The following is a 14813-nucleotide window of genomic DNA, read 5'->3' on the forward strand; positions in this document are numbered from 1 at the left end:
CTGCTTTTAATATCTAATTTAATTATTAAATTGAGAATTGAAATAACTCTTCAAAGTGCATAAAATCATGGATTATATTGATTACAGTGCACGGCTCTGTAGATCCAGCGAGAGACATCGAGACATTGAACGAAGATCAAGAATCAGAATACGTCGGGGACTCGGAATGCGGGACTGAATTCTCTGAACAATATCAATGCGCGGAAACACAGCGTTTGAATCCCCTGGACAGTGGCGGCGAAGGAGAATACAAGTATAAAAGTTCCGAAAGTTATCTTCGCCATCCGAATTCTTATCTACCGCATTACAATATCCACACGGACACAGAGAACGAAACGAATCCGTTGAATGGACGTCTTAGTACTTTAGAATCCGATGAGGAGGAAGACGACGTAGTGCCTTATGGTTTCCCAAGCACCCGACGAAACCGATGTCACAAAGGAGACGAGGTCGATGAAATCGGTTCGGTGATCACCACTCTCGAGGAAAGGAATTCGTTGTTAGGCGGTGCGACGAGTAACAGCGATTTATCCACCAATTTGTGCGAGATTGATGATTCCGAGTACGAAATCACCGATCAAAAAAGTAACGGCCGTTTGTGGTTGTCGGGGAACGGTATCACGCAGACCTCGGTGTGACAAACAGTGGTGCCACGACTTAAAAACAAATTGAACATAATCGTCTTTTTCTGTGCTTAAGACAGTGCGAATGTTATGTGAATATAAAAAGAAATATTGTACATACGTATTATTGAATCAGAGGTAGAGAAAAAAATGATAAAAAGTGTGTACAGAGGCAGCTATGAATATAAAGAACTGATGAACACGAGATAATTAATAAACACGGTATAAAAATTCGCATACTGAGCTAACGATGCGAATTGTTTACGCATCGTACCTCAAATCTCCTATGTAGGTAGAGCTTAGGTACTCTCGTTACGTACTTAATTCCGCGAAATCCTCGAAACAATTGAGTATGAAAATGACGTATCCGGGAGCAATTCTTGTTTTCATATAACTTCCGTTATATATTTAATAATAATTGAAATAGGACCATTTGACGAATTGGTAACATAGAAGATTGCATTTTATCAGATGATTTTATTTAATTAACATTTTGACAATTTTATGATATATGGATTATTAAAAGTTTTGTTTCTTTTTAAAGATAAAACATCGTTTCATTCTACCAAAGGGGATGAGGTTTAGTAAAGAAAAAATATATATATATGTATGTATGTATATGTATACAATATGAAAAATATATGTATACATATATATCGTGACAACTATACGCAACTATTATGAGTAAGAAGTTATCTTGATTAAGAATAAAATTTGTTACTTGAGAGAAGTAAATTTAATCACGACCGCGTTGTCAGACCAATGACTATTGTTTAATAATCTATCGTTTAAACTTAAATGTTATCCGCAACTATAATTCCACTGCAAAAAAAAAGTACATAGGTACATTTATGTATTTTTACTATTTGCTAACCGACTTTATTTTGGTTACGTACGAAATAAACAGAAGGACTACTTAATAATATAGATATAAGTACAGCATACATATAGTCTAGTGAGTAAATAAATTGACTCTAGTGAAAAAAAAAAACAGTGCTCTGCTTCTAGGGCGAATATATGTGCATGTCTGCTGACGTTTACTGCAGCAAAGCACAATAGTTAAAAAGATATGAAATATTTTTACTGTGATGATAATAATGTTTATACAATGATCAAATACTATGACTTGTATGATAATGATTGTAATATTAACTATCCAACGTTTTTTAAGAGAAAAAAAATTAAAGAATCGCGGAAGATAGTACTCCAATTCCGTGCGTACGTAATACTAAGTCAACGTTCCGTTCGTTTAATTTCATTTTTTTTTCTCTCTTTTTATTTTATATATATATATATTTTACTTCATTTCTTCTTTCATTAGTCACCATCAGTTCAACAAACATAACTGCATATATGGTGCTATTACTTACATCACGCTTTAACATTTTTATCTACTCGATAAGACTGCTCAGCAATGTGGATCATTCGCAATTCATCAACGCTCTTCATAAATTACTCATAGTTCTCATACCGTTATTTTCATCATGAAAATCTGTCCAAATAACGATAATGAAACATTTTTTGAACTGCCAACTTAATAATAATGCCGTACGAACGAAGGCATTCCCCTTGATTAATTTGTGTAGTTAAGCGTGACACACAAAGAGTCAAGAAACTGTTATTTCTGTGCCTAATGTCTTTTAAATACCGTGTACTTCCACGCAAGATACTTCTTTTTCCGTTGAACAAATATTTAGCAGCAGCTTAATTGGGAGAGGTGTACACGTTCTGTTTATACATGTAGAATTCTACTGACAAATTCACTGTTTATGTTCCTGTTCTCTGATGTTAGCCATCTTTTTCTACATTTAGTACGATAAACGAGTAAACGACGTTAATAATATGAAACAGGGTGACTTTTTTTGTGTTTAACCGAGAGGAAAAGAAATTATTGTCTTCTTTTTGTGTAAGTTTGAAATAGCTGTGCCTCTCCTCTCTGAAATTTCAATGCAATTACTTACATGGATACAATGAACATGACAATTTATTCTATATTAGAATGAAATAAGGATATTGTACAGTTTTAACTTAACAAATTGTATCGGAATCAACATCAACGCGCAATGAAAATTTCAGTTTGCGTCGAAGCACAGCGAATTCTTAACTATTAAGATTAGTTTTTATATCTTATGAATTAACAGTGAAAAAAACATTGGTTAAAGACTGTAAAGCGATGCGGATTAAACGATCATTCATTTATAAATATTGTACCAATCAGTTTATATCATGTGGACATTATGAAGTATTTTGTTTTAAAGATAAAAAAGAAGAAACGCAATATTTTATGGAACTTTTGATCAAATAACAACATTAAGTTTTATTAAATGAAATATAAAATAGACTTAATTAATTCAGTATGATTAATAATTTAAGCAATTGGAATTGATCAAAATAAGTGAATTTCATTTTTATGCGTTTACTTTTTTATTTTTCAAACTATTTATTATTGATTTGTGTACTTGATAACTTACAAACTAATAAATAGTTCCATTTATTTCTTACTTTACTGTAACTTGCCATAATTATAGGATGATGACGAACGTAGAAAAAATTAAACATAAAAAAATGTGGGTACAACTTCCAAATTCACCGCAACACTTAGCCCTGCTAATAGGATACATATCGATATCATGAAATCCTTCAAACAATGAGGAACTTGACTTGTTATAATTAGAAGGCTATAATTAATTTGTACAAGATCAACCTATTGTAATAAAGAATACAATCTTGCCTATATTTTGTATTATTATACTAATTCTAAAACCGTTATGTTATAATTGTTTTCCATTTATATATGGATTTATTAGTTAAGATTAGTAAAATAATGAATGTTTGAATTAATTAAATATATCAAATAATTTATTTTACAAATTATAAAAGTAATGATAATAATTATTTAGTAATTAATCGCATTTTTTTACTAAATAAAATTTTTAACTATAAAAAGTAATTTTATAAATAATTATCAAATAATTACTTTATTTAAAATGGTTGTATTATATACAATAAATCTATAACTTATAAAAAAAATATTGTTGCAAATTTTTTTTAAATTACAAAACTAATTTTTTTCTAATGCTAAAGTCAATAATTCATTCATTGATGCTAATAATATACGTGGATTGTCAATTAAACCAGCTTCTACCATACTATTAGTGAATAACTGAAACAAATTAAAAAAAAATTAGAATATATATATAAATATAAAATTTAAGAATTTTTTAAATGCAATGTACATAAATATTATTATATATATAATATTTTTGTAGATAAATAATTATATACAAAAAAAAATAAATTTAAAGTAATATAACCTGTTTTATAAGAAGATCCGCTAATTTTGTATTATTATTTATTAATTCACAAAGTTTTTTGATAAGAAAATGATTAGGGTTTATTTCAAAACATGGCCGAAGCAGAGAATATAACATTTCATCTCCGAATTGACGAGTTTGTACGCGGGCAAAATGTCTTGCACTTGCCATCTCTTGGACTGTAATTATACACGGATGTGACTCAAGTCGAGTTGTTATCTTAATATCATATGCTTTTCCAGATAATACTTTTCTCATATAAGTCATAAGATTATTAATATCACCTTGATTAATAATATCTAAACAAATACATATTAAAAACATATTAAAAATTAAGATATTTAATTATTAAAAATTTGAAAATCATCGAATACTTACGAGGACTATCAGATTTTGAATTTGATTCGCATAAATTTTCTTCAACAGAAGTTAAAGTATGAGATTTAAATTTTCTTAAATTTAAGAAAATAACATCATCATATGCCTCATAACAAAAAAGTACTTCAACGTTACGTTTCTTTAGAGATTCATAATATGGTGATTGTTCAGCTAATTGGCGGCTATAATTAAAATATGATAATTGTAAATATTGTTCCAATTATTTATATTTTTATACAAAAACAATTAATTTTTACCTTGGCGCTAACAAATAATAGATTTTTTTCTGATCGGGAGGCATACGTTTAGAATAATCTTCGAGACTTATTGATTCACCTGGTGCCATTGCAGAAGATTCAAATCGTAAAAGATTGGCTATTGCTTCCTATAAAAATATAAAAGTTTAATTATAAAAAGTAATAAACCACTATGGCAGAAATAAAAATGGCATATATATTAATTACCTTTTCTTCCTGAACATCAGTACTCACAATACCTTCTTTTAAAAAAATACTATAATCTTTATAAAATTTGTTATAATCTTCAATTTGTTTCTGAGATTTTTCATTCAGAAACTTTAAAATTCGTGTAGTTAGAACACTACGTAATTTTCTATAATTAAAACGATTGTACAAAATTAAAATAATTGCTAGCATCTATATATAATAATATATAATATATATAGCATTATATATAATATTTTTGATTATTTTTATTATATCTTACCCAATTAAACTACTATTCTGTAATAATTCGCGACTTAAATTAAGAGGAATATCTTCAGAATCGACCACTCCAACAATGAAACGCATCCAATTTGGTAAAATATTTTCCACTTTATTTTTTATTAAAACTTTACGGCTATATAATGAGATACCACTTGTTTCACCTTTAGAAAAATCAAATAATGGTGGTTTCTGTTCCGGAAAATATAATAAAGCTCTTATATTAAGTGGAACATCGGTTGAGTATTGTAATATAAATCGTGGAGAATCAAAACAATTTCCAATAAATCTATAAAATTCCTTATGTTGTAGAGATGTAATATCTTTTGGATCAAGCATCCATAATGGCTGGAAGAAAATATATAATAATATAATAATAAAGTATCCATATAGAAAAATATAAATAATCAAATCCTACCTGTACAGTATTAATTCTTTTGCCATTAACATAAATAGGACTGTTGATAAAGTTGCTATACTTAGTAATGAGACCTTTAGATATTAATAAATATTAATTAATCATCAAAAAATAAAAAATATTAAAAATAAATAAAATAATAATATTATAATTATAACGTACGATTAATTGTATCTTCATCACTAAATTGCCGGCATTCCATATTTAAGTGTATAACAATTTTTGTTCCAGGTTGAACTTCTTCAGCTTTTGAGATGTTAAATGTATTAGAACTAAAAGAAAACATATATTCTGGAATTTAACACCGCTCAATATTTCCAGATTCTTGTACATTTTTATTATATAAATCTAGAAATATCTATAAATTATAAAATATTTTTTACCCATCAGAAACCCAATAAAGATCTTCAGCATCTTTTGCATATGATTTTGTAAAAACTTCTACTTTATCAGCAACCATAAAAGCACTATAAAAACCAACTCCAAATTGTCCAATAATATTAGATGAATCCCCAATATTTTGCTTCTCTTTTAATTTTTCTATGAAGGCCTATATTAAGAGAAAGAAAATTCCATATTATGATATTAAAAATTCAAAATTGTTTATATAAAAAAAATTATTTATATTATTTACAATATAAATATTATTGTGAAAAATAAGATATTTTCTCATTTAAATTAATATTTTAAAATTAATATATTATATATATTATATATTATAAAATATATATTTTAAAAAAATATATTTATAATTTTAATTTCACTTACTCTGGAACCAGACCGAGCTATTGTTCCTAAATTTGATATTAATTCTTCACGAGTCATACCAATTCCTGTATCCTGAATTATAAGAGTTCTATTTTGTTTATCAGTACCAAGGTGAATTTCTAAACTTCGATCACCAATAACTTCTGCAGCTTTGGAATCACTTAAACGTATATATCTTAATTTTTCAAGTGCATCACTCGCATTAGAAATTAATTCACGAAGAAATACCTTAAAATACAAAAAAATCATATAATCAAGAAAAGAACTTTTGCCTGTTAATATTTATGTTCTACAAATATAATATTATAAAAATATTATATATAATATTGTAAAAATATTATATGTGATAAAATTATATCAATCTTACCTCTTTATTTGAATATAAGGATTTGGCAACAATTTGTAAAAGCATTTGTGTTTCTGATCGAAATTCATGTTTAACACCTTCCTCTAAAAAAATTAAATGCACATTATATGTTACACTATATAAAATATATATTTTAGAAAATATATAAAAAAAAAATTTTATAATTACCTGTAGATTTCTCAACATCTTTTATAATATTATGAATTTCAGTGGTTTGAGTTGCTGTTTGAGATGAAAAGTTTTGCGCCAAGATATTTGTATTTATAGCTATATATTCAAAAAGAATATTAAAATATTAAAGTTAAATAAGTCATTAAATTTGGAAATTAAATATTAAATTAATATTAAATAAGAATAATTATTCAAATATTATAATATCATATCATATATGAATTAATAATTTAATAAATAATTTAATTTAATTTAAAAAAGTAAATAACCTTAAAATTTAAGTAATTAGAAAATTAAAATTAAAATAACATGATATACAAACCTAAACACCGTTGACATTGTTTTTCTAAAATTTTTCTTTCAAAGCTTCGACTCAATGGTCTTGAAAGATTTTTTCCAAATTTAATTGCAAGCCGCAATTTATGAACAGTAGCCATGCTTTCGAAATAACTAGAAAATTTCCACACACGTTTTACACGTGATTATAGATCGAAAAAACGAGACTTCAACGAATAGACCATTCAATGTATTTTTTAGAACTTCTTTATCATTTTGATATCAATTTCAATGTTACCCTTTGGATCAAATTTTTTTTGAATTTATTAAATCTAATCCCTATTGTCAAATGTATCTCACAGAGAAAAAGAGAAAATGAAATATAACAATTAATGGAAAAAGTAAAATAAAAATTCAGAAATCAGCGCCATCTCTAGAATGCCGCAAATGAAATATGAATAAAAAAAAGAAAAGAATAAATAGCATAAGAATTGATCAGCCGTGCCATTTTTTAAGAATAAATATTTCTCTAAATAGGATATTAATAATAAATTAAAATAATAAAATAGACTATTGAAGAAATGGTATTGATCCTCAATTCTATTCTACTCTTGAAAATATCTTTAGCACTCACGAGATGTCACTTGATGGTCAATTCGTATTCTATTTCTATTCGTCTTTTATTATTTATTTTTTTTTATCTATATTTATTCATTTATGGCAATAGAGATGGCGCTGATTCTCGAATTTTTATTTTATCTCTGTCCTTTTCTCATTATTTGTATTCTTTATTTATTTACTTGTTCCGCAATTATAAGTACAATTATGAATACTTTAATGGATAGATATTTAACATATTTAAAATTCCTAAAATTTCTATATTCTTCTAAGGACTTTGTAAAGATACTCGATTACTTCTAGCGAGGGTAGCAAGGGTTTCCGTTTTATTATAACATTCAAAAATACAACACAATTAATAATGCATATTTACAAAGCATAACGTATCCATTATTGTATATTAAAATTTAATCATAAATAATTTTTAATCAATTTAATAACAGTTTATATTGTAAATAAAAAATTAAGAATTCTATTAAAAAGATTATACCATGTGATTTTTGTAATTATTATTGTTAAATGACAATAAATATGACAGTCTTAATATGACAATAAATATTATTGACATATTTCAGTAATATTTTAATACAATAATATTTATAAGATCTTAATTATCCGTTATTTATATAATAATATTTCAATAGTTGAATAAAGCAAGAATTAGAACAAGCGATTCTCAAATAGAAAAAGCTACAAAAATAATTTCTATAAACTTTTTCATTTTAGAAATCTGTATTTTTATAATTTATTTAAACACTTTTAAATTATATCATTAATATATATTGGATATTTAATAATGTTCAATATAAATAAAAATTTAGCGGAATACGTTATTTTTTTGTATTACTTGAAAGTGAATAATTAAAACTGCAAGAATTGCAGTTTACACATCCAATATATGGGATAAATCAGACTTAATTACAATTATACATGCAAATAAGATATCTAGAAAAAAATGAATGATATAAATATCATTGACTGTTCAATCAAGATGTTTATTCCAATTATTTCAGGTCTCGTTAATTTTACCATATCATATCAGTATCAGATTTCGTTCGTGCCAAAGGATTTAAACATAAACTCTTAAGAACTTGCACAGCGTCCTCTCCATCATCTCTCGCATACAAAGTTTGTCTTTTTGTATTTCCAGATTCGAACGATTTTTTATAGAGACTGCCGATCAAACAATTCTCTTTATCTTTTCTTTCATCCGATCTACTCTTTCGTTTCATAGTATTTTTCGAAAATGTACCAGTTCTCTTCGCCTTAAATGAAGATCGATGTCTCCTTTTCTTTCTTAGCCCATCCGTTTCCAAAGAAACTAACGACTTTATCGATGGATAATCAATCTTCTTATCAGACTCTCTTAAATCTAAAACTTGGCTCCTTTTAGAAATGCTCTGATTCGTATCTACCATTCTCCTTTTAGGATGAGTTCGATGACGGAAATTAATCGAAGCGCGCGATGATCCTTTGACAATCGGCCTTAACGTTCCTAAAACCCTACCTCCTTTGACTCTCAGAGGTTCCAATAGTTCATGATCGTGCCATGAAGCCACTACCGGCAAACCGCACGCGTTATGCATGCCTACTAATGGTACACCGATCGCTCGATGTTTCTTTATTTCGGGAAATATTTGATACGTGTCGAGAGACGTCCAATTACGATTACCGCGCTTGGCATTTTCCTCGTACGCCGATATTTTTTGACCCACGTGTCCACGTTTGAAATCAATGGTCCCCCATTTACTCTTGATCCGCGTTTCCTCGTTTCTCAACCGTTTCAAATCTCTATTCTCCATCGATTCCTCCTTCGATTGATCTTGAATTCTCGTGTCTTCTTTTGATCTTCGATGGCTGCAATTATATTTTTGAGATTTATAAAAATAATCATCACCACCAAAATCGCTAAGATCATCCTTTTGATTCGAAACGTTACGTTCACTCTTCACAATTCTTCTATCCAACGTTTTTATCTTCGAGTTGACCTTACGCTGTTCATTTTGAATTTCGCGTTGGTAATCGCAAGAATGACAAGATCTCCTGGATGGGTTTAAAATTTCCGAATGCTTGGAGGCCATGGTCGATCGTCGAATTTGAGATTTAACTTCGTTTTGGGGAGAAGATATGGTTTTGTATTTAGTCAAACGGAGACTCTTATCGGGTTCGGACATCGAGGATTCAAATTGGAGTTGAGGTATCTCTGACCGTTTCAACGTTCCAATGTTATGGGCTATCGAGGCCTGGTAATTCTTTATTGGAATACTTCTGACAGTGGCGGCGCTGCTATGCAATTTTGACTTCATCGCGTTACTTTTATCATCGCGACTTTTATCGAGATTATTTTTCTCTATTGACCAAGTTTTATTGGGACAATCTGGCACGACATCTATTGCACGCTCTTCGTACAATTGATCACTTCGCAACACTTCGTCGTCCTCATCAAATTCTGGAGAATTTTTCCATTCTTCGATTATACTCTTACTAAATCTTCTTACATCTCCTAACCTGGACAAGTTCGACACAGTTTTCGTATTCTTGATATCGATAGACGATTTACCCTCACTGCCCTCTAGCCATCTTCATGATTTAGCGCCAAACGTTGTTCCAGTCGCGTTTCTGTTCTCGATATCTAATCCTATAAACGTTGCATTGCAATGATGATTCGTAAAAGAAAAAAAAAATTGGTTAAAAAGAAAATTTGTTACCAAAATCGTGATCGCTCTCGTTGAATGGGCTGAGCGTTTGCGTGGACGTAAACGTTGATGCTTGTGACTTAGTTCTCTTAGTCCCTTTTGAACAGGCGAAGAATGTGCTTAGAAGTGCGCTTACCTCCACGAAAATAATAGTAAGTCCGATCACGAGCAATATCAACGCTTGGTCTTGAGTCCATTTCTCCAACATCTCCAAACAACCCTACAACAACAAATATTATTTAATCCCTCTCTTTATAAAATAAAAAAATAAAATATGAGACAGAAAATAGTTTAGATAGAGATTATTATCGCATCTATTAAATCTGGATAATGTTTATTCATCGCATATATTACGTTATATGTATCAAATAAAAATAATTAAATGTGCGTAAGCGAATGTAGAACGAGTGAAAGTTTGATTTTAAATTTCACCATATTTTGCAGATTGATTGAGATAAATAATTTATAAATTATTTGGAGGTTGATTATTTCAACTGATCCTCACAAAGAGAAACGAAAACTGAAAATGAAACCTAATCCCATAGAATATAAACATGGACAAAAATTAAAGAAGAAACTAAAGAAGAAAATATTTTATAAATACATCAGTAATATGAATTGAGTTTTTGACGAGAAATAAAAATATATATATAATACAAGTTTACAATTCCGAATCAATTTAGAGCTTGCAATAAGTACTTAGAAGTAACTAAAATTCAAAATTTTATTGTAAAACATTTTCGCATATTAAAAAAAAAAAGGAATAAATCGATAGAAAATACATAGTTTCAATAGCAATATTCAATTCTCCTTCTTTCATCCAATCAATTTTTTCAACTCGATAAATTCTTTAAATTTCAAAGCAGACGTACGTACGTCTCATTCATTCAAATAAAACGTTTCACGTATAAGAAACTCTTATAAACGCGTAAACGTTCTATATACGCGAAGAGATAATGTCATCACGTGTAGACAATCGTCGACACAATCGTCACATGACATTTCAATCTGCATTCAAATTCTACGCAACGGTGCGAAATTAAATACGCGCCATGAGGGGGAGAAGGGGTGGGGGAGAGATAAGAAAACTTTCTGGCACAATAGACGAACTTCATCACGGTCCTTTTTCCGTTCCCCGTTTACCGACAGACGCGCCCGTTTCCAGATACAGATTGAACGATACATCAACGTTCGCCCCGTTTTTATGCAACCCGCATCCGACTGAATTTCCCTTAGGCGTGTGATACTCGCATGCGGGTCATTATTGAACGCGTGCGTGTGTGACAGCAAAGATAGCAGAAACGTTTTCATTTCGCCCTCGATTTTACGTACGTCGAAGTTATTGCGGATAAAAAAGTGAGCAACTAAAATGCATATATCACAATGCATATTACAATCACGATATTATTTATAGATAAACGTGACATAATTGCGGGAAAAAAAGTAAGTAACTTTGCATATATCACGATATTATTTATAGATAAACGTGATATAAAAATCGATTAACAAATGTACAGATAATAATCGTATTATAAGAGAAATGAACCACGTAATTTTATTGTACGATGACGTATGATCGATAAATTTCTTCGACGCTTAAGACACCAACGTACGAATGTCAAAAATAATTTCAATCAGTCAATAAATGACGACTTGCAATTGCAATTATTATATTGTTATATTAATGGGACGTGTCACTCAGTCGAAATGTTTATTTCTTCCGCACACGTTTAACAACATCCTCATTAATGATACGTACCGTAGTATGCCGGGCATATTGATGTTCGGCGGGATTCAAAGCCTGGCAGAGAGTAAGATTGGCAGGTTCGGGATTGAGGAAGGAATCGGTCTGGTTTACATTATTCAGGGTGCAGCAACTGAGAGGCACCACTAATTCTCTTCGGCCGACTTCCTGCAGCCGCCACCATGAGGTGCCGTAATTGCTGCTTCCGTTTATGCCGCAGCAAGCAAACTGAAAACATCGAGGCAGATTTTTCATAGATTGAAAGGTGTGTGCGTGCTATTTTTTTTTTTTTTTTTTTTTTGATCATCGATTTCGTGGAAATCTGAATAAATAAAATTCTGTTTTGCATCTCGCAGTCTGTCTTTGTTAAACACTTTGGTTTCGAGATCGTATTTAGCAACGTACCGTTGTTTGTGCGAGATCAAGGGCTGCCGTGAATTGCTCTCGACCGGGTACGGCGTAGCTTCGCTGCAAAGCTCGTATCAATCGTGCCGGTCTGACATCGATGCCTAAAACGTGAGGCCAGAACACCACGAGAACGCATACGGTGCATTCGCCGAGCAATAGGAGGATTATCGTGATGAAATACTGGAAGTAAAAGTAAATAAAGTAAAGTAAAGTAATGAGTGAAGTAATTAAAGAAAGAGGGGATTATGAAATAAGGAATATCGAGGATAGAACTAATAGATAAAATATAATGAGCGAAGTAATTAAGAAAACTCTCTTATTCGAGAGTTATTCGTTTGTTATTGAATGTTTAATGTTCGAATCGTTTGTATAAAATGAGAGATAAGTATTTTTATTTTGATTCAATGTATTTTAAATGTGTAAATATAATTACACGAATTACACGTGTGCATTTATTGGATTAACGGGTTTTTAAATTAATTGTAATTTGTAATTATATTCCTTTGGTTTATCATATCGTGAAAAATTGATTTAATGAAATTATCGTTATGATTTTAGAAAATATTACGCTCGTTACGTCGAATTTGTAAATAATAACGAATACTTCTATGATTTTATCGTAATAAATTTATAGATCAAATTTATAAAAAAAAAAAAATATTAAAGATAAAAACTACTTAGTATTATCTACATATTAATATATATATCTTTCAGCACTGTCCAGAAGTGAAATAGAGAACGATGCCTCGTTCGTTGACTCGGGCGGTACATCTTACAAATAGACTGTTACTAATAAAAAGTTAGAATTCTAGACATTCATGGCTATTTAAAATTATTATATGTTACTTATCTAAATTTTATATATCACAATTGTGAATGTTATATACAACGAAACATATCAAAACATCTTCATGGAGTAATTATTTATTTTTTTTTTTTTGTTCATCTAATAAGCTCTATGAAATAATTACTGCTTTTAAATGATGCACTTCGTCCTCCTTCTGTAAGCACGCGTGTCTTGATTTATGTAGATCCGTTTTCGAGCAACGACGCATGACGAGTAGACCGACAAAGCGGGAAATCTGGTTTTAGTTTAGTTCGAATAAACTCAACGAGTGAAATCGTACAGATTTTGACTTTTACACGATTAAAATATGTAATTATTCAGTTCACAAGTATAAAATAAATTATATAATACGAAACATCAATAACTATAGAAAATCTGTTTTTAAATCTTCTTCGAAAAACACTTCTGAAACGTTCCATTATGAATTTCAAATTTTATTGCGTTGATCTAATTTTTGAAATGTGAAATGTGAAATTAGAAAGTCTTATTGCAATTTGTTTCTCTTTAAATATATGATATTTGAGTAGAAATTGCGAGATTCTAGCATTATTTTACACTATAGATATTTTTTTTTGCAAATATACGATTATTTATAATTTCGTTACTATTCTAATTCCTAATTCTAATCTTAATCTTCAATTTCATAAAAATGTATAATTTTTCATAGAAAAATGATAGAAAATTATAAACATTCGGAAACTATTCAAAGTGTTCTATAACGTACAACAACAAAAATTTATAAATTCTTACTGAAATTGTGATGCATCGATTATAAAGACAAATTGCCCAACATCCAAGTAGACCAGTTAACGTGATCAGAAATCCGAGTCCAACGAGTGCAAATGCTAAGTAATAAAAAAGTGGTTGATCGGGATGTATATCACCTGGTCCCAATAAACGCGATAATAAAATACGTTCATCATCAGCTAATAAAAATGCTCCTAATGACATCAACGTGAAACCCGATATCTGAAAAGAACAGTAACATTTATAAATTTTAATATTCGTTAATTCTTCTCATCGAATTATTACTATCTTTGAAATAAAACTTTATTAATTTTTAAAAATAAAACTTTATTAATTTAAAGAATGAATTTGTTTACGTGTTACATTAAAACACTGTTCTAAAATTTAAAATTTTGCATTGAAAATAATTTAATTTATTAGCAACTCACCAGAAAAATGATGTTCGAACAACACACGAAAATTTGAGACATACCAAAGTTTTTTCTTTCCATTTTAATTCGTCGAATTTTTAAAATTCTTCTGCATTAACGCGTGCACGACAACAAAAAGGCAGTGACTATTCGTCACGTCAATCCTTCGCGATGACACTCCATTAATGGCTAGGATAAACAAGAATGTTAACGAGACGAGTAAAATTCATTTCAAATATATATATATATATATCTTTTTAAAATCGTATCATTGATTTCTTTTTATTCCTTTTTTTTTTTTTT

The 14813-nt window shown here is 29.3% G+C and overlaps 3 protein-coding genes across 3 annotated transcripts in view; 1 reads left to right on the forward strand and 2 right to left on the reverse strand.

Moving 5' to 3' along the window:
- LOC102672269 (fat-like cadherin-related tumor suppressor homolog) overlaps positions 1-3357 on the forward strand; it is a gene marked incomplete at its 5' end in the record, with an annotated part of 73428 nt that extends 70071 nt beyond the window's left edge. Inside the window, one exon of the mRNA XM_006620330.1 lies at positions 88-3357. Coding sequence (XP_006620393.1) covers positions 88-638 — 551 coding nt within the window. The remainder of the gene's footprint in view (positions 1-87) is intronic.
- A 225-nt stretch (positions 3358-3582) lies between these two features.
- On the reverse strand, positions 3583-7338 carry LOC102680534 (heat shock protein 75 kDa, mitochondrial). The gene is made up of 13 exons (XM_006620306.2): positions 7087-7338; positions 6762-6860; positions 6594-6676; positions 6227-6454; positions 5842-6008; positions 5621-5730; positions 5459-5532; positions 5042-5388; positions 4780-4927; positions 4573-4700; positions 4316-4497; positions 3938-4236; positions 3583-3786 (listed from the first exon to the last, which is right to left on the reverse strand). Exons 1-13 carry the CDS (start codon positions 7199-7201, stop codon positions 3685-3687), a joined length of 2082 nt encoding a protein of 693 aa, XP_006620369.1. The 5' UTR covers positions 7202-7338; the 3' UTR covers positions 3583-3684.
- A 1294-nt stretch (positions 7339-8632) lies between these two features.
- On the reverse strand, positions 8633-14813 carry LOC102680668. Its single transcript, XM_006620307.1, has 6 exons — positions 14529-14813; positions 14104-14322; positions 12504-12686; positions 12114-12326; positions 10367-10574; positions 8633-10230 (listed from the first exon to the last, which is right to left on the reverse strand). The coding sequence occupies exons 1-6, from the start codon at positions 14589-14591 to the stop codon at positions 8684-8686; spliced, it is 2433 nt and encodes an 810-aa protein (XP_006620370.1). The 5' UTR covers positions 14592-14813; the 3' UTR covers positions 8633-8683.

The sequence above is a fragment of the Apis dorsata genome, unplaced genomic scaffold (genome assembly GCF_000469605.1).
Source record: "Apis dorsata unplaced genomic scaffold, Apis dorsata 1.3 scaffold_502, whole genome shotgun sequence".
Classification (NCBI taxonomy): domain Eukaryota; kingdom Metazoa; phylum Arthropoda; class Insecta; order Hymenoptera; family Apidae; genus Apis; species Apis dorsata.

Coding starts and splice junctions, on each gene's coding strand:
- LOC102680534 (XM_006620306.2), bottom strand. CDS start 7,201: ATGGCTACTGTTCATAAATTGCGGCTTGCAATTAAATTTGGAAAAAAT. Junction 6,455..6,593: donor CCTTATATTCAAATAAAGAG/GTAAGATTGATA, acceptor TTGTATTTTAAG/GTATTTCTTCGTGAATTAAT. Junction 5,731..5,841: donor CTTTATTGGGTTTCTGATGG/GTAAAAAATATT, acceptor GTTTTCTTTTAG/TTCTAATACATTTAACATCT.
- LOC102680668 (XM_006620307.1), bottom strand. CDS start 14,591: ATGGAAAGAAAAAACTTTGGTATGTCTCAAATTTTCGTGTGTTGTTCG. Junction 14,323..14,528: donor GTTCGAACATCATTTTTCTG/GTGAGTTGCTAA, acceptor TGTTCTTTTCAG/ATATCGGGTTTCACGTTGAT. Junction 10,575..12,113: donor AATATGCCCGGCATACTACG/GTACGTATCATT, acceptor TTGTTGTTGTAG/GGTTGTTTGGAGATGTTGGA.